We start from the raw sequence: 21,785 nt of genomic DNA, 5'->3' as shown, positions 1-21,785 counted from the left end.
CCGATAATTATTTACATTCTCACTTGGCTGGTAATTTCGTACTATTAGATCCCATGAACTCATAACGATGAGTAATAAATTGATTCCCATGGTGGGTTGGATTTGTACCTTTGTCTTTTATCGGTACTCTGATTTAAGCCAATGTTCAAATTCAAGTATTTTGATCATTTCCAGCTGAAAAAAATAAACATAAAAGCAATTTTAGTGTTACCTACTGAGAGATGTCCTCTTCAATTCTGTTTTCTGATTAAGTGTTGAGTATTTATAAAATGTATTATCTCACAAAATATAATCTAAAAACAAAAACAAAGTCTCAAATATACGAGAATGATTAGTTAAATACACCCGAACCTCCGTTTATGTAAACTTTTTTTACGTTACCTCTTTTTACGTAACTCTTTTTACGAACAAAATCCCAAATAACGAAAACTTTTTTTTACGAACCTTTTTCGTAAAAAAAGGTTTTTGCATATAATGAAAATAATTTCCCGCTTATTTATATTCCAAGTAATTTATACAATAAGGGTATTTTTGGAACGAGTTTGATGAGTAGATGTTGAAAAACGATATTTGAGGTGGTTCTGAATTCCAAGATGGCATAGGCCATCTCTTCCAGTTTTTTATATCCAGAATTTCACTTTACTATGGTACTTGTTCAGCAGTTCAACAGTCTTGATAATCTGAAACTGGTTTGTCTGGTATTTTAATCATTTTTCTACTTAATCCGGCAATAATTTAGATCTCCCTCCGATATTAGACTACTGCTTCAAAAATGTTAGCTCTTACTAAAGAAAACCATTCCGAAAATATGCATATTGTGAGAGTATTCAAGCATTTCGAGAAATATCAACACAAATTGTAAGGTTTTTCAAGGAATATCAATAAACCGGAAGTCGCCATCTTGGAAATTTATGCGACCTAGAACATCCCTTTCTTGAAAACACTAATAATTTTTATTCCATAGTTATCCATTATATTATACATATCCAATAATACATAGTGAAAACTTTTTTTGCGTTGAAAATTCCAAATAACGTGAACTTTTTTTACTTGACGTAAAAAATTTCGATTCGATTTACGAAGTCCCAATTATTACGTATCACGGAGGTTTGGGTGTAATCAGTTCTCTTTTGGACCAACAAATCGATCCATAAATTGCACCCTTGAGCTCATGCGTTCCCATTCTGAGGTACAATACGTAGTTCTCTGGGGCACATTTAATTTCGTTCCGAAGTACAGTACCTGAGACAGTGGCACAATCAAAAGCAAAGTTTATCATTTCGGATTTTTTTCTGGCACAATACGGTTTGTGTTAAACGACTTACCGTTGTGATGTTCTTACAAATTACAAATCGTAAAAGATCTAGTGAAATGTTAATTCTACAAAAACAGCCCGCGTTGTGTTTGTTATATTTTGTTCACGTTAGCTCCGCCCTTATTTCTTACAAAGACCAATGACGTTGATATTTAAACAAAGTCCTTCACACTTACAGTAGGTATAATACGCTAGCACTGATTTGATACTGTTTCAGACTGTATTCAAACACGGAAAGAAATCCGTTACTGCTGTCATGATTATAAAATCATGAAACCAATCATTTTGACTTCTCATGAAACCATAAGCAAAAAGTTTTCTCACATGAAAATTAATCATGGTCCGAAAATGCGTTACTTGAGGAATGTATTTCTTTTAAAGCTCGTAACTCCAATTTTCTATCCGGATATCACTTTGAACCCTCTGCCTCAAGTGATGTGATGAATTGTTTAATAGATTAAAGAATTCAACATAGAGTATCTTTTTAAGAGGTTTGATTCACACATGTACATTCATGCAGTTCGTTTATGTTTTCCAAATTCTGAAACAAAAAATCAAATCTGGAGCAATGAACGCAAGTAAACACTTTATTTTAGGTGTCGTGGTTGTTCAAAAACATATTTAAATTGTTGATGCTTCAGATTAAAAGAAATTCGTTGTGCTTTTCACTGTTTTGCTATTCAAATGTACATTATTTGAGACATTCGCCCTTATTCTGAATAACGTCGTATCGTTTTTTCGCTCGTATTTCATTTGTATTCCCCATAACGCTAGCAAAATCAAAGGTAGCTATGATTCGATCGAACCACATTCGATCGAAAAATCGATACGTCGTTATTCAGAATAAGGGCGATTAGTTGAAATCGTATAAACAATACGCCACACACTTTCACACCATTCCACACCATTTAATTCATATTTAAAATCTTCAAATTTTGAAACATAACGCCTGAATTTATGTTGCAAAGATTACATTCGTAGCAGGAACACGCCTGAAGTTATACCCAACAACGTCATATGCGTTACGCTAAATTTCAACGAAATCAGTCCAAATAGATTATGATCTGAGAACTTTTAATCATGGTGTATTATCATAACATGAAAATATACTATTATCCCCAAATCATGACTCGTTTTGATCATTTCTTGAATCGGAATTTTACCCGTGAAACAAATTATCAAATATTCCCTGATTATGATTTAGAATTATAAAAACTACTTAAAATGCCTGCAACAATAATGTAATGTTTAATGTTGTTTGAAATCTAGACTACTTAATAAGAGAAGTACTATTTAAATATCTTATTCAGTCGCTGCCGCTGCGTCATTTCCTGCTGCCCCGAAACCAGTGGACGCGACTTCCGCTTCCTGACATATATGTTCATGTTCGCCAGGAGTATCCGGCGGTCACAACGTACCGCACGATGTCCGTTTTCGATGTGACGGGGTTCCGTTCTTTGAACGCGCACACTTCTAGACGGAGTCGCTTCACTGTTTTTGCCATCACGGTTAAAGTTCGACTGATAGAGTTGTCATATTTTGTCTGCTGACTGTAAACCTGGGTTACTATGATTTATGCTGCCAGGATAGTTTCGTCAGTGCGGTTGAAGGTTAACCCATGATAAATCGGCAATATTTGTCCACGTTAGCTTCTTTGGTTGACCATCTTTATGGAATGCCTTAGAAAGCGAAAAGTTCTTCCCTTTAAAATCACTATAGTCCCTCATATTCTAGATAGATACGTATTTCGCCTATTCCTTAAGGGCTTCTTCAGTGTCTGAATCAGTACTATCAGCTTCAAAATAAAAGCCAAACATCAGTGTCACCCATCGAAAATCGAATGCAACTCATCAAACTTCACCATCGCTGAATACATAAAAGGTTGTTCTCACACTCTTCATTATAATAAAGAATTTGATTCGATTATCTTCTATCATTTCATTGAGTTTTACAATTTTTGTAATGGATTGTGATTTAATTGGTCATTGGAAAAATTTTAGACAGAAGTACAGTCACAAATGGTGAATTTTTCGCTTGATCATTTAGATGATGATTGTTAATAGTATTCAATGCCGAGTTTTCGTAGGGCGCAAATTCTAGCAAACCAGGGCTTCGAACATAATTTAGACGAGTTTCCGCAATCAATAACCCTTATCGGGTTTTCAATATTCGGAAATGCAAAAGTAGCGCGCCAGTTTTATTCGTATTCATGTCAATCCGGCTATGTCTCTGACATTACCGATTCGCCATTTTATTTGCAAAGCATATTGCCTATATGTACGGAATTTATTATTTATTTCTAACAAACAGTAATTTTTTATCGTATTCCGATAAATTGTTCCCGTGTTGTCAACTAACAGTAAAACAAATAAATATTTTCTATAAAATAATCTTCTAAACTATTCGGTCCAAGGCAATACTTATCGGGTGTACAGTAAGTTCGTAGTTTTGTGCTTTTAGTTAGATTTGCTCATAATTTTTCATACTGTGTATATGATAAAGTGTATATTTACCATCAACAAAACAACTTAACTAAATATTATATATTTTGCTTCCCAAATTAGAATATATTTGTATATCAATATAACCTGCCGCCACAAATAATATGATCATAATTTATAGGACCCTCGCTTTGCAACCTAAAATAAGATTAAACGAAACATTTCCACTAATGTACACATGATTTAGCTCTATACCGTTTCATAATGCTACACGATTATTCAATTTTGTTCTAAATCCGTCAGACCGATTAAGCAAACCCAATAATATTGTTTTATTTCTCTTATGATCTCCTCCTTTCAGAAACGCCACAACGATGTTGGGCTATCTCGCTTCATCATTGTTAGTTATAAGCACCATCTGCTCGATCGATTCGAGTAGCGCCGGTCCACTGGATGCACTGAATTGGGCCCGGATGGACAACATCAATCTGCCGTGGTTACCATGTAAGTTGGCCCGATAGTTCCATGGCAGACAATTTCAATTGCAGCAACAAACTTTCCTGTTGTTGCTATGGTTTCTACGCATACTTCACGGTTTCCTGCATTACTTGACATTTCCGTTCTTGCGTACAAGAAGAGACAGACGGAATGAAAAACTAGTGCACAAGACAGTTTTGAGCAATATTTTTTACAAAGATGACTATTTTGACTTTAATACTCGAACCAAACCCGATCTACTAACAAGACCAGACTTGTACCAGCACTTGTTACAAAATCAGCTTTTTGTTATAAACTTGTTACTGTTTGATCGGGAAGATACTTATCAGAAGGGAATACAAACCTTCACAAACTACTAACTTATCACGAAATTCAAATATTAGTATTTCTCACATAGTAAACAATTTGTATTTTTTTTTGTATGAAGCAAATTCAATACTCCCTATAACCTATAGGCTGTAGAAGCGGTGCTAGACGAGACTGTAATTACTTACCTCAAGTATCGAAACAGTTGAACTTGACCTCATAGCAACTAGAACTAGAGATCATCAGCTATTTCCAATGTATGTTTTGCTAATTGAATGAGGCTAACCCCGAATGCACTTCGTGATATATTTAATTAGGCATACTGCCTTAGCTTTAAGATGCCGAGGGTAAGCTCGCCATTTTTTGTGTTAGCGATTACAGTTTAAGGTTGAGTTAATTTGATAATTAACTTCGAGTGAGTGATGTGCGGTTTCACTTACTTTTGCAGTGAAACGTCTGAATAAGTTATATAGGTATCTTAATTGGTATCGGGAGCAAATAATCCATAAACCACAAGTTAGAATCAACTTATGTTTCTATCGTTGTTTATTTCCTATATGTTGAAATGATTTATTTCAGTCGTCGTAATTCAGCAATATTGATGTTAAATTAGATGTACAACTCTCGCCACATTGAATTCAAATACTTAGGATTTAAAGATTACGACTTTCGTGCTTCCCTGTACTGATTTAGAAAAACCTGTTTTAACCCTAAAACGCTCTCACCGCTCTAAAGGACGTCACTCGTGTTTGAAAACTGTATCACAAATTTAAGTACCCCTCAGTAACTCGAAATGTCAAAATGATTTCATTTGAAAAATGTTCGAAACTGGCAACCGAAGTCGATAAAATGTTGTTTGTCGAAAAACAGTTACCATAACCTATGTTACGCATTCGGTTCTATTTATCAATGTAAACAAGAAACATGTGGTCTGAAAAAAATTTGTTTTTTTGAAATTTGTTCATATGGAGAAATATAAACATTTGATTCAAGTGCATTTGATGTTATGCAGTGAAATGCATAAAACAAGTATATATCATACTCAGAAACACAAAACTCTGTCACTCACAGTTGGGTTTAAGTTTATAAATAGTATGTAATTTCGAGAGGTATTTAGCTGACTCTGGAGAAGTATGAAACTCAATTAATCGTAGATTTTGAGGAACAACTGAAAGCTCATTTTGCCATTGGTTGGTTTCGTATAGATATTGCGAATTATGGTTTGTTTTTAAGAATGTTCTGAATTGAAAACTACTAGGTGCTACAAATTTGATTTACTTGTTTTATACTTTCTGTACTTTGCACGTTTTCAAAAAGTGTTCCACATTCCATTCCATTCCAGTTCCACATTAGTGCTGTTGCGAAAGTCCTTTCAGGGTGACTCTTCGCTAAATTTTCAGCATATCTGAAAAATTCCGAACCTGGAAATGGATACTTGTATCAAAAGTCATTAGAAGGAATAATAGCTGTAAGGTATCTCACCAAAGTTGACGAAGTTGGAAGCTTCCGATAACTGTTAGTAATGTTATCTGCAATTGTAGTTTATTTTTACTTACCTTATGATAAAAAAAGAACCGAAAATTTTTCAACTTCTTTGTATAGACGCCAAACAGAAACTAATCGTACGATATGCGTCAAAATTTGACAGAATGTGTATAAAAGTGTTGCCAACGTTGAGAGAATAAAAGTTTACCGATTGGACAAGCGCGAGAATTTTAAAATTAAAATTCCGGTTCTTTTTTGATCATAAGGTATGTAGAGATATGCTAGGTTAAAAAATAATAAGCCCTTATCGGAAAAATAAAACATATTTTCAACTTACTCCAAGCAGAGCAATTTCCGAACGCAGATCAATTTTTCAGTTTGTTTGTTTATTTGAGCTCCCAGTGTTCCTTGGTAACGAGTTTGTAGCAACTTAAACAGTGTTGCTCAATAAGATTATTTCTATCTATATCAAGGGGTCACTATATTTGTGGCAACTGGCGGTAAATCGCTTGCGAACACTTATTCCGATTTTTCTTCGAAGTGTCTGGTCGTGTCGTCAGTTCAGCCGTCTCTGAAAAAAAAATTTGTTTAGTATTTGACCACTATTTCTGTACTTCCGGAACCAGAACCTACAAACTAAACAAATTTATGAACAAAAAATGTTTGATACAAAGCGAACAGTGTCAAAACTAAATAAAATGAAGATTAAATGGGAGATAAAATAAACGACGATAATACAAAGACACTTAATTGTAGTAGATAACCGGAAAAAGAAAATGCGCGAGTTTACCATAGTTAGGCAAGATTCGGCAGATGAGAGAGTTATCATGGCGCTGGATCCCGCACATACTTTTTTTTAACTAAAAAGACCAACGCAAGTGCACTTCGAGTACTTGTTTGGATGGATCCATTATTATACGCCAGAGAACAGAATTATTACCGGACAATAGATAGACGTGCTTCGAAGTGGCTCGAGTGCCTAAAAGGAAGGCTCAGTGAGTCGGAAGGATCATGATGCCGGTTTTCTGGGGTTCTGTCATAGTATACGTTTGGAGGACTACCTCAATGAAAGTATTAGCGTGCATTAATAGAGCATTTATTGACCAAAATCGCTGTAAAATGGCTTCACATGAAGCACATGAGCATCGCTACCATGATTAAAATCAACGATGTTGGTTTCAATTACTTGCTTATCCACTTTGTTCACTTGATTTGGCTCCCTCGGACTGTTCCCAAACCTCAAGTCATCTCTGAGAAATCAATGAAGATGTTTTCCGTTTTCCACGAATCAAAGTAAGGGAGCTATTTCGGCCCACTTCTGGAAATCTATCACAAGTCTTGTGGATTGTTCTGCTCTAAAAATTGACATTTAGAAGGTGTTAGACATGTGCGACTGAAATGACTTGACAGTAAACGTTAAGAAACGTAATACCTTCTATCAGGAAAAGTCACTAATTTTATTTAAATACTCAATAATGATAGTTCCAGAGGAAAAGTTAAAAGTTTCTATTGAAAACGCCGGTAAAATGCGCATTGAAAATTATGTACATAGGCAATCTTCACTAACATTTTTTTTATCTGAGGGCCCCTCCCAAAACGAAATTCTGGTTAGGGGCCTGTATTAGTGTAATGATTCCTTGCTCATGCTACGGTATTTCGCAAAAAAAACTGTATTTGGTATGTATTTCATTTATTCTAACTTACCGAGATCGAAACATCCGTTCATTCGTTTCTTTTTCTTTGCGTTGTTGATCGAATGGGAATTATTTAGTCTATCGCACTAAACTGTCCCTACTCGCATATGAGTCCTATATCGAATTTCATGAAGTTCACCCTTAATATATTCTCTGAAATTGCAATAAAAATTATGAGTTTGTTCAGTAAAATTTTAAGAAAATTATCAACTTTTTTCTGTCCCATGTATTAATTTCAATCAGCCATAGAAAATTAAGACTCTTTAGTGACAAAATCAGCAGAACAGGTCTTTGAATCATTCCAGGAGAAGGATCGCAGTAGGCGTGCGCGTCGGAAGTGAAAAATTTTCGCTCCTGTCAATTTTTTTTCATGAAAAATAGTTTCCGTCGGTTATTGAGATTTAAAAAAAAGTGAAATCCGAAGGGTAAAATTTCTACGTATTTCGGTTTTAGTTTCGGTGTTAGAATTAAGTCCGGACTGATTTTAAACCATGAGCTATGTAAAATAAATTTAAATGCATTGATTTTTTGTCAACAAGACTGTATATCAAAAAACGCTTATACCGTTTTCGTTTTTGAACCTACACGCGGACTACTCTGACTCCGAGTAAAACAAACACGTAGTACGCGCCCTAAACAGCAGCTCATAAAAAACACGCATGAATGTCACGACACCACGGTGCGACCCGAGAAAATTTTCAGAGCGAAACTTCGCGATTGGAGTCCGATCTAGAGCGACCCCAGGTTGCTAAAACAAACATCTCAAAAGTTGTTTGGGCGACTCTGAGTCAGCTCTCGGGTTGCTCTGATCAATAAACGGAAACGGTATTAGTTTTTTCTTTAAAAGTATGTTGAAAAATGAAAAACTATAAAAAAAAATTTCATTCAATTGCCTGCTCCAAATATGTGCATGAAATTTGATGTATATTCACAAAATATTTTTATCTGTGTACATAACGTACGAATCGATTTCGGTTCGCAGTTCGCAGTAGATGGGCAATTCGTTCCCAAACGGTTTAAAAGAACTAGATCTTGTGAAAGAATGAATGAGTAATAGTTCTTTTTTCGAGAACGGTAGTTCCTCAGTTCATAGTCGTGGGAACTTTTTTTTGCTCGCTTAACCTAACAAAACTAAGTGATGGCGCTCACCACACGATTATGATGAGGCTCATCTGAACCCTACGTTGTGTTTAAATTGTACGGAAATAATAAGCTTGCGACAGCTTTCCAACTTAAGCCTGGGACGGCTTTCGTGCAGATTGGGACACTGCGGACACTTCGAATACATTAAGCCATGGCACGGCTTAATGGCACTGGTACGCGTTTATTCTTGATTAACTGACTAGTATATTATAATGACTATGACGAACAATTATTATGACTACGACAATCACGAGTACTGTAGTACCGTAATACCACAGTACCGTAATACCGTAATAGAACAGTATCACAATATCGTATTAGAACAGTATCGTATCTGATCTGATCTGCACTGTCCTTATATAGTCTGCGTACATTATTATATGAACAAAGTTTGTCTCTACCGGAAAGCATATTACGTGGAATATGCCGGAAAGCCTATATCGCAGACGAATGTAATCTCAAACTCTCTCAACTACTAATAAAACTGATCGAATAATAACGTTGATAGATTTCTACTTCATGTACAGTGAAGCTCACTTAAACTTGTCTTCTGACATATGCAATTGTGCATCAACACTAAGTTATCGTTTTCTCTTTGTACAACAAAACCAACTATGAAAAGAACGAACGAACGGCTCTGGAGAACTAGTTCTTTCAATAGAGCTTTGCATCACTGAACGATTCTTTGAATAGAACTGTTTTGCCCATCTCTAGTTCGCAGCATCCGGCTGCGCACGGTGTTTTTGCGCATGGTGCTTGAATTCGACAGGGAAACTGTGCTATGGATCGATCCGCTGAATAGCCAGAAGGAGCTAAATCAGGCGAATACGGTGGTTACGGAACGATGTTGGTTGAATTTTTGGCGAAAAAATCACGAATAATCAATGCAGTATGCGACAATGCATTATCGTGATGCAAAAGCCAAGAATTGTCGGCCCAAAATTCCAGCCTCTTTTTACGAATAGCTTTGCGCAAATGACGCATAACACTCAAATAGTATTCCTTGTTGACAGTTTGGCCAGTAGGAAGGAATTTGGAGTGCACCACCTCTCGATAATCAAAGAAAACTGCCGTCCTGGATGTGATTCGTCGTCAACTCGTTCTCGACCCTCTTTGAACAACTTGTACCAATCAAAAACACTTGTCCGCGACATACAATTACCACCGAAGGCCTTTTGCTACATTCTGATCGTTTCGGCACCAGAAATTTGATTCCGCACACCAAATTTAATGGAACTTCTTTGTTGAATAATTTCCCTCATTGTAAAAATCGGGAGCGGGTCATATAGCCGAAAGCCATTTCGCCGAAAGTCGTTTCGCCAAATGCCATTTCACCGAAAGTCGTTTCGCCGAAAGGGTCATTTCGCCGAAAGGGTCATTTCGCCGAAAGGGTCATTTTGCCGAAAGGGTAATTTAGCCGAAAGGGTCAAAGGGTTATGCCTCCTGTATAACTGATGTGGCGCAGCCACATAGGTGAAGCCAAGCTGAGTCGGCCGCCGACCCGCCGTCGGAAGCGGCGGCCTCTTGCATACAAACCTGTAACCTCCTCGTTTGCCCGGTCTACTCAAAGCTAGGTTTCTTTGCTTTAGTTAGGTCCGAACGAGCGGTAGCGAGGTCGGACAGCACATGATCCAAAACGCTGTGGCGTAGCTGCATTAGATATTTTTTCATTTTCACTTAATAAACGTAAAATATCATCTACATTTGCCTGGTAGATACACCTATACAATTGCATTGATGCTTAGTAGCTAATAGTCAACAAGTTTTCTTGGGAACTACTTTCTTAGGTTCATGAATCAATCTTTATTCAAGAGTACAACAATTAATCATTATTCAAGAAGTACAATGGTAGGTCAACAAACCGGGCGTTAACGCTATCATCTTTCGTTTGTCTTTAATTTAAATCAATTCTAATTACGATCTCAAGACGATTTCAGGATTCGGCGAAATGTCATTCGGCGAAATAACCCTTTCGGTGAAATGGCTTTCGGCGAAATGGCTTTCGACGAAATAACCCTGATCCGTAAAAACCGCCGATTGCACTTTTAATACTTCAGAAAGACAGACGTATACTAAACACTAATGTATATTTTGACGTGACACTTGGCACAGTTGTCATACTAGCCTAGAACAAAATTATTTCGACGAAGAAGGTTTCCGCGCGAAATATAATTAAAAAGTCTTACTACTTTTTACCAACAGTAGTATACGGCATCTCATAAACATCTAGTCCCACCCCTTAGACAATCTACGTTCGAGCCTGGCCGGCATCGGTACTGATCAATGAATTCTCGAGTTACCAGAAGATGTACATTGAAAGATGATTTGCCAGCCTCAGGTCTGTTCATCTTGAAATTCTCTGTACGATTTCAGCTAATCCCGATCAGGAACGGAGTAACAAGCAGGGGTGGTCTCTGATGCTCGACCTCAAGAACAGGTCTTCGAATCATTCCAATTTGTATATTTTCCTGCTTGTTGGCAATACAAACTCACGCCAATATTACTGTTCCGGTTTTCGTTTCCGGAAGCTCCGGGAGTAGCGATCTGAGTTGAAACCAGAGATGCCAGATATTTTCATAGAAAATCTGTATTAATTTGTATTTAGTAATAAAATGAAATTCTTACAACAAAATGATGATAAAAGATGTTATTCCAATAGATTGTGGTTGTAGGATGGTAGATTCAATCAGTCAATTCAACGACGAAGTTTCATAGTTTTTTTTATCCGCAATTGAATTGGAATTCCATATTCCATATTTATCTAGTTTGAAATTGATGAGTTTATAATTTGACATGGAAATTCAACGCCCAATATGTAACGTCAAGTCTGTTCATACATCTCTCAGTTTTACAGTAAAGTTTCATGATGTCATTACTTCCTTAAATAAAGTACTGTCTCTGAGCGTATCCTTCATTCTTCTACTTTCCGATGCCGTGTTTGGTTTCTCCCTCCCTTGTTTGGTTCCAGTTTAATCGGAGAACAAAATGTGCTCTTGGAACCGAAGCCGATATAAACTTACACTGAAGAAAAAAGCACCTTAAATTTACATCTGTTATATTATATACCACATTCAACCTGATAGCTAAAAAATCAATAATTTAACATTTTATCCTTTCTAGATGAAAACATGACAAGATGTTACGGCGAGCTCGGCTGTTTGAACATCACAAAAGAATGGTATCATCTGATCTTCCGTCCATTCAACGTGTTTCCACTGCCAAGAAGTGTGATCAACACCCGCTTCATCCTGTACACCGAGAAGAACCCCACCGATGGTCAACTGCTGCAGGCCGAGGTGAAAGACACTATCATGAAAAGCAACTTCCGGTCGGAATGGGATACGAAGTTCATCATTCACGGATTCATCGATACTCCCCTGTCGAATTGGGTATCGGAGATGCGGGATGAGTTGATAACCCGCGGAGGTCTGAATGTGATTGTGGTTGACTGGGCAGGAGGCTCTCTTCCACTTTACACTCAAGCCACAGCTAATACGAGACTGGTAGGATTAGAGATAGCGTATCTGATTAACAAACTAGGGGAATACAAGGGACTGGAACCAGAAGATGTTCATCTGATAGGGCACTCTTTGGGAGCTCATACCGCTGGATATGCGGCGGAGAGAATTCCTGGTTTGGGTCGAATCACAGGGTTAGATCCTGCCGAACCGTATTTTCAAGGGATGGATCCAATTGTCAGACTGGATCCAAGTGATGCCGCTCTGGTAGATGTCATCCATACGGACGGTCGAAGTGTATTCCGATTGGAGATCCCCGGTTACGGCATGTCGCACGCATGTGGTCATTTGGATTTCTATCCCAACAATGGCAAAGAACAGCCGGGATGTGCGCTCTCTCAGGAAGGAGCTGCCACGATACCGCTCACTCTGATCAAAGATGGAATTGAGGAAGCATCTCGTGTTCTGCTAGCATGCAATCATATTAGAGCGATTAAGTTGTTCATCGATAGTATTAATGGCAAGTGTCCGTATGTAGGTGAGTTTATTTCTATTGTATTTTTTTCCTAGTGTCTTCATCGTTCTAAACGCATTGTTGATTTCCACAGCCCATCGCTGTCCGTCCTATCAGCACTTCCTTAGTGGAAACTGTTTTAAGTGTACCTCCGGAAATTGTGCTCTCATGGGTTATCACGCCTCGTTACCAATTACGACCACGAGACAAAACATTTCCGAAAATGACATCGCTGTTGGATCATCGATTCCGGTTGCTCCCCAACCTGGCAAATACTTCTTGGCGACGGGACGAGACTTTCCTTTCTGTCGTGAGTATAAAACACCTCACATTGTTCATTCAACTAATTTTAAAACTTTTAAGAGCGTCACTATCGGTTCACCATTGAGCTGGCGAAACCAAAATCGGCGGAAACCTGGGTCCAAGGACACCTGACAGCCGGACTCTTCTCCGAACGGGGTGCTATCCGCAACATTGACCTAACACCGAAGGGAACCGCACGGTTTGAGCACGGTACCGTCTACCAGGTGGTTGTCACAAATCCACACGATCTCGGCGATCGAATCCGGAAGGTGGAACTGGCATGGGCACACGACATGAACGTGCTGGAGCCAACGACACTGTGCCTGCTGTGGTGCAACAATCACCTTTACGTCAAATCGATCCAGGTCGAAACCATGCAGATGCCATCAAGGGAGTAAGTATTTCCCGGTTGAATTCCCACTCCTCTAGGGTTGCCACCTGCCCGGGCCTCGCTTGGCAATTTCGGGCCAAGAAGTTATGGCCTAAAATTATCGTTAACTTAGCTTAACTATCATTCAATTTCCAAATAGAGAAAGATTGGAAAAATGATGAGTTGGGATAGTTTTTGTCGGAGATAGGATTCAAACTTGCTCACCTTTTCAATCCTGCACGCAAATACCGAAATCAGCATTTTGGTGAAAAAATAAGTTGATTTACTGATTTTAGTTAGTTATTTTTTAGGACAACTAAAAAATTCTAAATATTGCTAGTTTGGATTTTGCTAATTTGCTCTTATTCCTCTAAAAATGCTAAAACCATAGTTGAAATGGTACATTTTTTAGTTAAATTCACCAATTCAACGTGCTGTCATTTCTTAGCTAAGACACACTCCATTTGCATTCAACTAATTTTTTTAGTTGACTTATCAAAATAAAATATTGTTTTCAACGAATATGAATGGTTGAATTCAACAGAAGGTGTTCCAAAATTCAAATATTTTTGTTGATTTCAATTGATATTACTAGTTGACTTTAGCAATAATATTTGTTGATTTTGGTATTAATTTTAGTGAATTGTAACTAATTAAAAATGTTGAATGTAACTGAAGCCGTTATTGATTTTTTTTTTATTTGAACTTATGACAGTTGGTTTCAGTAAAAATAATACAATTAATATAATATCTTTACTGGTAATAGTTAAATGAAAATATTGAGCTTAAACACCACATTTAATAATTCGTGTTATTTTGCTCTATTTCGACTAGGTATTAGAAATAAATTATAATTTCTAACAATGCTGACAAAATTTCTCAGTGTATATCTCCGAATTACAAAAAACTCATGTTTTAATGAACGTATTTATCCATAGCCATATATTGCATAAGAGATTATCATTTGATTGTTTTATATCACTTTTTGTTAGTAATACAATGAAATATAATATATTATAACATCAGAATACACGACGAAATCAGTTTTGAATACAACCGATCTTGTAGACTACACACTTAGATTTTTTACCGAATCTCGGCACATCTTTGCCAAGATTCGAACAGCCGAGTGCTCGGCAAACATTAAAACAACTGAAAATCTCGGTATTTTGGCTTAGAGAAAACTTTAAATTACCGAGATCGTCGTCGCTATTGGAAACAAATCACCAAAATTATCGGTGTTCTTGCATGTGAGTTAATACCGAGATTTTGAACAATTGAAATAAAATTTTAAATATAAAATAAACATTCTAGTTAAAATACGTTATCATTGATTTATTTATTTTAACATTATGTTGGCTGTTAAAGTAATAGGCTAGGAAATGTAAAATAAAAAAATAAAAAAGTACGGGTTTTTAATGTCAGAGACAGAACTGGATGTCGTGAATACGAATAAAATTGACACTCTTTCTTTATACTTTCGAATATCAATTAGTTGATCGATTGTGTGAATTGTGCAAGCTTTCCTCTTTTTACTACTAGAATTCGGAACGATACACCTAAACTAAAGTACAGATTAGTTACATTAAACATTCTGACACACAATTCAATATTACGAAATAACCAGTATAGTTCTTTATGATAAAATAATAGTGGTTCTGAAAGGAACCTTTCATTAATGGCTTCTGAGTCGGTACTATGCATTTTATATAACAAATCAGTACAAACTACAAGTGGTTGAAAAATGGGCCGTATACAGTATAGTGAAGAAAGTTTCGCATAATTCTTTGGGTATAAAATTATTGTTCTAAATAGCAACATACAGAATTTTGATGTCAATTATTTCAATTATATAAATATTTCATTGAAAAAAGTTATCAAAATGCCGTACGAGATAAATTTCTGACATTCAGAAGGGCCAAATTGTGTAATTCTCTAAGATATTAAACATTGTTGCGAATTTTGCACTACGAAAATTGCACAAAGCCCATCAAATTATCCTGAAAACTGGCTCTGTAACCTGAGCGTTTGATACTTTACACCACGCAAAAGATCTGCTTTCATTGCCGACTGCTCCTCCTGACGACCGAAGTCCAAATGAGAGGACGACCTGAGCGTTTCACACTTTATACTTGGTTTGTTCTTACTGATGTTCGTGGGAGAACCTCACCTCGACATCCAGTTCCGTCTGTAGCAATAGAAGAAATGAACTGTTTGTATTCAAAAATTACCTTTAGTAGATTCTGATATGTGCCTGACTACCTCAAAACCGTCGTCCGGATGCGAAAAAGGTGGACAAGCGTTATGAATTTTCCTCAATATTTCCAAAAGTTTTAGAAAACTTTGTTTTCCAATTATTTATGGTTTTCTCACGCTGTTGAAAATTTAATCACAAATTTCTGATCATATTTTCGATAGCTTTTAGCAAAAAATATGTTGTAGGGTAAAGTACATCAAAAGATATTCGTGATAAAGTTCTACCCATTCTTGTGAAAGGTAAGTTTTGAAAAGACGCCCCATAGTAAAGTAAGTCGTATTCACGACAAAATATGTCCCATGAAGAAAATATTGTCAAACATATACGCCGTAGAATGGATGCACTTCCATGTTATTCACAGTAGAGAACACAATCCGATTTTCCGCAAAAAATCAGATTCCGGCTACAATGAAAGTAATGGTTCAATAAAACATTGAATATTTAAAGAAATGTATCATACCGGAGTCCGATTAATTTCATGCAGATTAGCGTCGCGTAAGAATGCTGAGGGGGATTTTTCGTCACGAATAATCGTCGATCATTGAACAAATTTGTTCTTAATATCACGAAACATATCTCTAAATCCGGATTCAATTTTTATTTGCAACGAATTCCACATATGAACACATGCACTGATTGACATCACTCAGTTTTGCACTGAAGAAAAAAGGCTACTTTGATGAATCACCGAATTACGGTTGTCTAATGTCGTTTTCGCTTGAGAAAACTAAAACTGACCCAGAGTAGTTTCATCAAACAAACACTTTTCACGAAACTGTGTTGATTTTGCACTTAGCAAACCTGATATAACAACCAGGTTCGCAAACCTGATATAACAACCAGGTTCGAAACTGACTCGATTTTCAGTTCAACAACGTTAAAACTAGGTTCGAAACTAGCTTCAAATAAACGGTTTGACAGCAGTTAGGGTGGAAACTAGGTTAGGTTTGGCATCAAGCGAAAACGACAAAAAAGTTGTTTATCGATATTTCGGTAAGTTGACATCATTAATTCGCTGATCTCGGCAAAACGACCAATTGCTGGTAAACACGGTAATTTACAAAACCGAATATCAGTATAACATTTTGAATTGATTCCGAGAGATCGGAAATAATAAACCGAGAATTTTTTAAAAAGCTATCTTAGCCGAAATTTCAGTAAAACATCGCTTTGCCGTTCGTTTTCAGCATTTTTTTTCGCCGAGATCAAAATTAAGTTTTAAGTGTGTACCGATTTCGTCGGTGGATGGTGAAATTGAAGAATTGTCCAGTTTTTATTTAGTTATAACAGCCAACATTAGATTCTGTCATTTGCAGCTGTCACCGAAAAATTGTTCATACTGCAATGACAACTAACCACTGGATGGCACACTTCAACCTAAAAATTTTTGCATGTGCGATTGTCCTTACTATTTTGGCAGGTGTAACTATTTTTATTCAAAATCACTATTTTCTTCGTTTAATTGTGCAACTGTGACTCTCTCACTGAAAATTTTTTGCACTCCGAAAACAAAAATCAAATACAAATAGTAATCCGGACGGCGCAGCCCGAGCGAAAACAACAATGAGCTACAGAGAAAAGCAACCGCCCACTACGAGTATTCCACGCAAACTGTGATGGATCTTATTTTCTAGATCCAAAACTATGTTGTGAACAGAAGAAAACTTACCTTTCTTCTTCTTTCGATGCAGCTTTCTGCTGAATAAACCATAACCAGCTGCTATATTGTCATGTTGGAAGATAACACGAATTTCGTTTGACACATACAATTAAGAGTGCAGCACACGAAACTCACTTCACTGTTCCACGTGAAAAATATTGTTATTTATATTCATATCCCTTGTGCACAAACACTGCACAAAAAAACACTTTCCGCTAAGAGTTTACGGTATTTTTAGATATCGGTTTAAAAATTTAAATACGTATATATAACACATGTAAAAAAAACATCAACACAATTTGCAATCAGTTTCAACTTGACTATCCTTTTTGGCTTTTCAATGAATTGTGTTGCTTTGACACTTCTAATGAGTTTTTGACTAATAAACTTGTTGATAAAACCAATTTCATGTTTGCTTTCTTTGTGCTGTCTTTAAGCAGTTATGGTGACAGTTAGACAGCGTCAATTTTTATGATTTCAACCACAAAGTTAGTTGGTAATGAAAATTTCGTGTTAAGTTTGGTGGTTTGCGTCCAGAATATTTGCCAACTAGTCACATTCTCTGAAAAAAGGAAAGCTTTCTTTAGCAAATTTTGAATTATAACCAATTTATTAGTTGTTTTGACAATTTTGTTGTTAAAAAGAACTAATTCAAAAACAGTAAAGCGAATCCGTGTTGGAGTTGTTCAACCAATGTTATTATCCCGGGATGTGATTAAGCACATAAAATAAAATCACTCGATTGAACAAAGTATCATAAATTTGCACTTTGCATAGTCAATGTAGTTAACTTGCAAATGATTTTTTCGTCTAGCTTCCTACCAGAAGAAGCACTGTGAATTCATCGTAGTTTTAAACCATGTTGTAGTTAGGTCCCAAACAACCATAATGAGAGCCAATATTGAAATATTATCTTGGAAATAAAAGCGACAAAAGTTGGTTACATTCCATAAAAAAAAACTATACTGCACAGATACTTTTGAGGATTTTTTTCCCATTCATGCATAAGACTTGATAGCAAGATAGTTTGAAAAAAACTAAATTTTGGTCAGCCTCCGTTTTAATGGAAAATTTGATCGCACCATTCGAGAGGAGCTATAAGCACTCATAGACTGAAACCAAAGAATCAGCTCACTTAGGCAAAACGATGCGCATAGTTATGGATATGTACACTGTAAACAATGTGAGAAAAATAATGTGAAACTGGTACTCAGACACGTCTCTAGCATCGGGTATAAAAGCACGATTTGTATGATTTGTATCTTCTTCCTCAAATAAAATTGCTGCCGGGCGAGAAATGAATCCAAGGTGGCAACCCTACACTCTTTAGGAAAAATAATTTCCACGGAAATGCACGATTTTTTTTTGAGAGCCAAATTTATTTCACTGAAGCGATTCTCTTCTTTTAACAGGAAACGTAACACGGAGTATTCCAACAAACTTTGTGCCCCCAAGCGCGAGTTCGCCGATATTGCCAGCCGAGGATCCTACTCGTTCTACGACAACTGCAAACGACAAACTTCCTAGCAGGGGACAAGGAGCAGGAACAGTTTTAGAGCCAAGCGAATGCAAACCGACAGTCCACTATTGACACTTTCGTCCGTGGTAGAAAAAAACAAAACGGTGATCGATGGCGGAAGGAGAGAGAGATTATATGTGTTGTTTTTCAGCATCTAGACTAACCGCAATGTCATGTATTATCAGTGTAGTTATTAGGTAAAAGTTGACCCCAGTTATCAAATCAATTCGCTAGTGTTAATTGTAGCAAGATTTCAGTTGATCTTATTTTTTGTTTCGTCTGTTCAATCAAAATTTCGTTTAGGATGCTTGATATGTGATTTTTATACGTTTACAACTATTATTAGTTTGCCTAATGCGTAACGTTTCCGGATGAATGAATGAGCGATGTGTGTTTGTGTTAAAAAGTGAAACCGAGTCTTTCCCGAGTCATTTTATTCCTTTAATAGATGATAGAAACTTTACCATACAGAAACCACGTGTTCCCTATGTGTTACAACTATACATTCAATTGTACAAATTCAGACCGAGAGAAACGATGAGTTATCGATTACCGCGTGCTTTTATTATTTTATAGTTTAAGATTATTTCTGTGAAATTTATGACTTCTTTCTCAGAACTTGAAAATTTTACCTGTTGTTATGGTTAAATTTTCAATCACTAATTCCAAAAACAAAAGGTTTGTTTCGGGTAGGATCGATAATGATCAGGCCGCGTAATGTTTAGAAGACATAAACTACTCAAATTTTGACCGTTAAATTGCATGTTAGCTGGGCGAATTTCATGAAACCTAGGAATCATATTCAACGTCTCAAACTTTTTCTTCATACAGTTGATAGCAGATGCGAATTTTTCCTGAATAAGATTCGAACCCCGTTATTATCAATTTTGAAACAAACTCTTTATTTTAGTACATTGTTCTCAAAAGCTGACCATAACTTTTGTTCTTTAGTTTACCTGCTAAGAAATGTGATACATTGTGAAATAAATAAGTTAAAAAACGAAAACTAGTTTGTTAAAAAAAAATCACTGCTTCGAAAATACAAGTGTCAAACGAAAACTCTTCTACCGAATCACACCGCTCGTGACGTCAAAGATAGTACTCCAGCATCTTTGACGATCTTCTCCAGCATCCAGCGTTTCTTCGGGTCTACCTGAATCATCATCTCGCAAAGCCGTTGCATTTCCGATCGGTAACCTTTGCCATCACAGTCAATCTGCGGAGTCTTGAACCTTATCTTCCGTTCCCATGATCCGATGTCGCCAGCTAAAAATGGATGCTCCAGCATGCAAAGTTCGTAGAAAATTATACCAAGAGGCCATACGTCGCTTTTGTAATCGTACCGTTTACCGGTGGCAACCTCCGGTGCCATGTACAGAGGCGTACCGACAATTGTCATATTCAGTTCATCGTGTTCTGATTCGTTTGTATTGAAGCAACAAATTCTAGCGATTCCAAAGTCCGCGAGCTTCAGTCGGTTGTCGGCATCAATCAATACGTTTTCTGGTTTTAAATCACGATGAATTACTCGCCGTTTGTGTAAATATGCAAGCGCCTCTGCCATGTCCATAAACTTGGCCATTACGACCCGCTCAGCGAGGAACGCTCGTTGAACTTTGCGTCGATGTAGGAAGTCCGCTAGGTTACCTCGTTCGGCGAACTCGGTGATCATATTCCAAGAGTCACTTGTCTGGAAGAACCCGAAATAACTTAAAATTCGGGGATGATTTATTTGAGACAAAATTGTATGCTCTTTAAGAACCGTTTTATAAGCGTACTCCGGACTATTGTAAGGAATAGATTTGATAACCAGACGACGATGTCGCTTGTCCTTTTTGTTACGATATAACGACACATTTCTAGAATAAACAAAATAAACACATAATTTATAACAGTTGCACGAAAGACTCTTTTAACGAAAAACCAAATTTTACCCGCCATAACAGCCAGATCCCAAATATGACTCAAACTCCAATGAACTAAAATCTATGTTGATCAGCATGTTGCTTTAAAACACAAACCAAACTTATAATACTTATTAGACATCTAATACTTGATTGTTACATCGATATTAACTCAACTCAGCACAGGATTTATCAAAGGATCAAACAAAGCCAAGGCAAATACATCGGACTGGTTGTATTCGGCTCTAAGTTCGGCTTACTTCTGTTCTCATACAACTCGTATTGTAGAGGAGGTTGGGGCGAGAGAATAACCAGCGTCAATCCAAAAACTAAATCAATAATGTAATCTTGCATTTTTCTTGATAACGAGTGATAAATCTTCCGGCAACATCTACTTTGCAGTCGAAAGATTTCGATACTCACAACTGTGAACAAAATGGAAAACCTCCCTCTTAAATTATGTAACATGCTCGGTTACATATGATATGAAATGTACTAGGATGAAACGAAAATTTGCGCAAATAGGGTAACAGAGGTATGTTGGCCGCTTCATATATTTTGGCCCACCTTACAAACTTTATGGATTTAATCGATGTTCAGTAACCCATGTTGCATCAATTTGAAGCTAATCACATCAAACTACCTATTGCGGAAGGATTTTTCAAAGATATTACAACATTTGGTGGATATTTTTACAAAGTGGGCCAAAAAATATTTTCTCAAAGACGGTACTCAAGATCCCGAAACATCTTCCTCCCCAGGGAAATCATTTTGACATATGGGCTACTCTGAATGTGATGAAACACAACGCAGAGATCTACTCAACTGAACCGAACATCAGTACATGTTCAGGTGTAAATTTTTATTCCTGCTAATAGAAAGGCTATACAATCACTGTGAAAACCGACCTTTGAACCG

General features: G+C 36.8%; 2 protein-coding genes across 5 annotated transcripts in view; one reads left to right on the top strand and one right to left on the bottom strand.

Moving 5' to 3' along the window:
* The window catches only part of LOC131435454 (pancreatic triacylglycerol lipase-like), a 58,876-nt gene extending 38,957 nt beyond the window's left edge, over positions 1 to 19,919 (top strand). For all 4 annotated transcript variants that reach the window (XM_058603355.1, XM_058603354.1, XM_058603357.1 and 1 more), the window contains 5 exons: positions 4,118 to 4,260; positions 12,003 to 12,878; positions 12,949 to 13,164; positions 13,218 to 13,551; positions 18,857 to 19,919. In XM_058603355.1, coding sequence (XP_058459338.1) covers positions 4,131 to 4,260; positions 12,003 to 12,878; positions 12,949 to 13,164; positions 13,218 to 13,551; positions 18,857 to 18,971 — 1,671 coding nt within the window. In that variant the 5' untranslated portion in view covers positions 4,118 to 4,130 and the 3' untranslated portion in view covers positions 18,972 to 19,919. The remainder of the gene's footprint in view (positions 1 to 4,117; positions 4,261 to 12,002; positions 12,879 to 12,948; positions 13,165 to 13,217; positions 13,552 to 18,856) is intronic.
* A 29-nt stretch (positions 19,920 to 19,948) lies between these two features.
* Positions 19,949 to 21,059, bottom strand: LOC131435455 (serine/threonine-protein kinase Nek7). The gene is made up of 2 exons (XM_058603358.1): positions 20,898 to 21,059; positions 19,949 to 20,822 (listed from the first exon to the last, which is right to left on the bottom strand). The coding sequence occupies exons 1-2, from the start codon at positions 20,963 to 20,965 to the stop codon at positions 20,036 to 20,038; spliced, it is 855 nt and encodes a 284-aa protein (XP_058459341.1). The 5' UTR covers positions 20,966 to 21,059; the 3' UTR covers positions 19,949 to 20,035.
* Between the last annotated feature and the right edge of the window lie 726 nt (positions 21,060 to 21,785).

The sequence above is a fragment of the Malaya genurostris genome, chromosome 3, assembly GCF_030247185.1.
Source record: "Malaya genurostris strain Urasoe2022 chromosome 3, Malgen_1.1, whole genome shotgun sequence".
Taxonomy (NCBI): domain Eukaryota; kingdom Metazoa; phylum Arthropoda; class Insecta; order Diptera; family Culicidae; genus Malaya; species Malaya genurostris.
This window is presented reverse-complemented; position numbering and strand designations above follow the sequence as displayed.

Excerpts from the sequence above, each read along its gene's own strand:
- LOC131435455 (XM_058603358.1), bottom strand. The coding sequence starts at position 20,965 with ATGCTGATCAACATAGATTTTAGTTCATTGGAGTTTGAGTCATATTTG. Across the intron at positions 20,823-20,897 it reads GGATCTGGCTGTTATGGCGG|AAATGTGTCGTTATATCGTA; the intron begins GTAAAATTTGGT and ends TGTTTATTCTAG.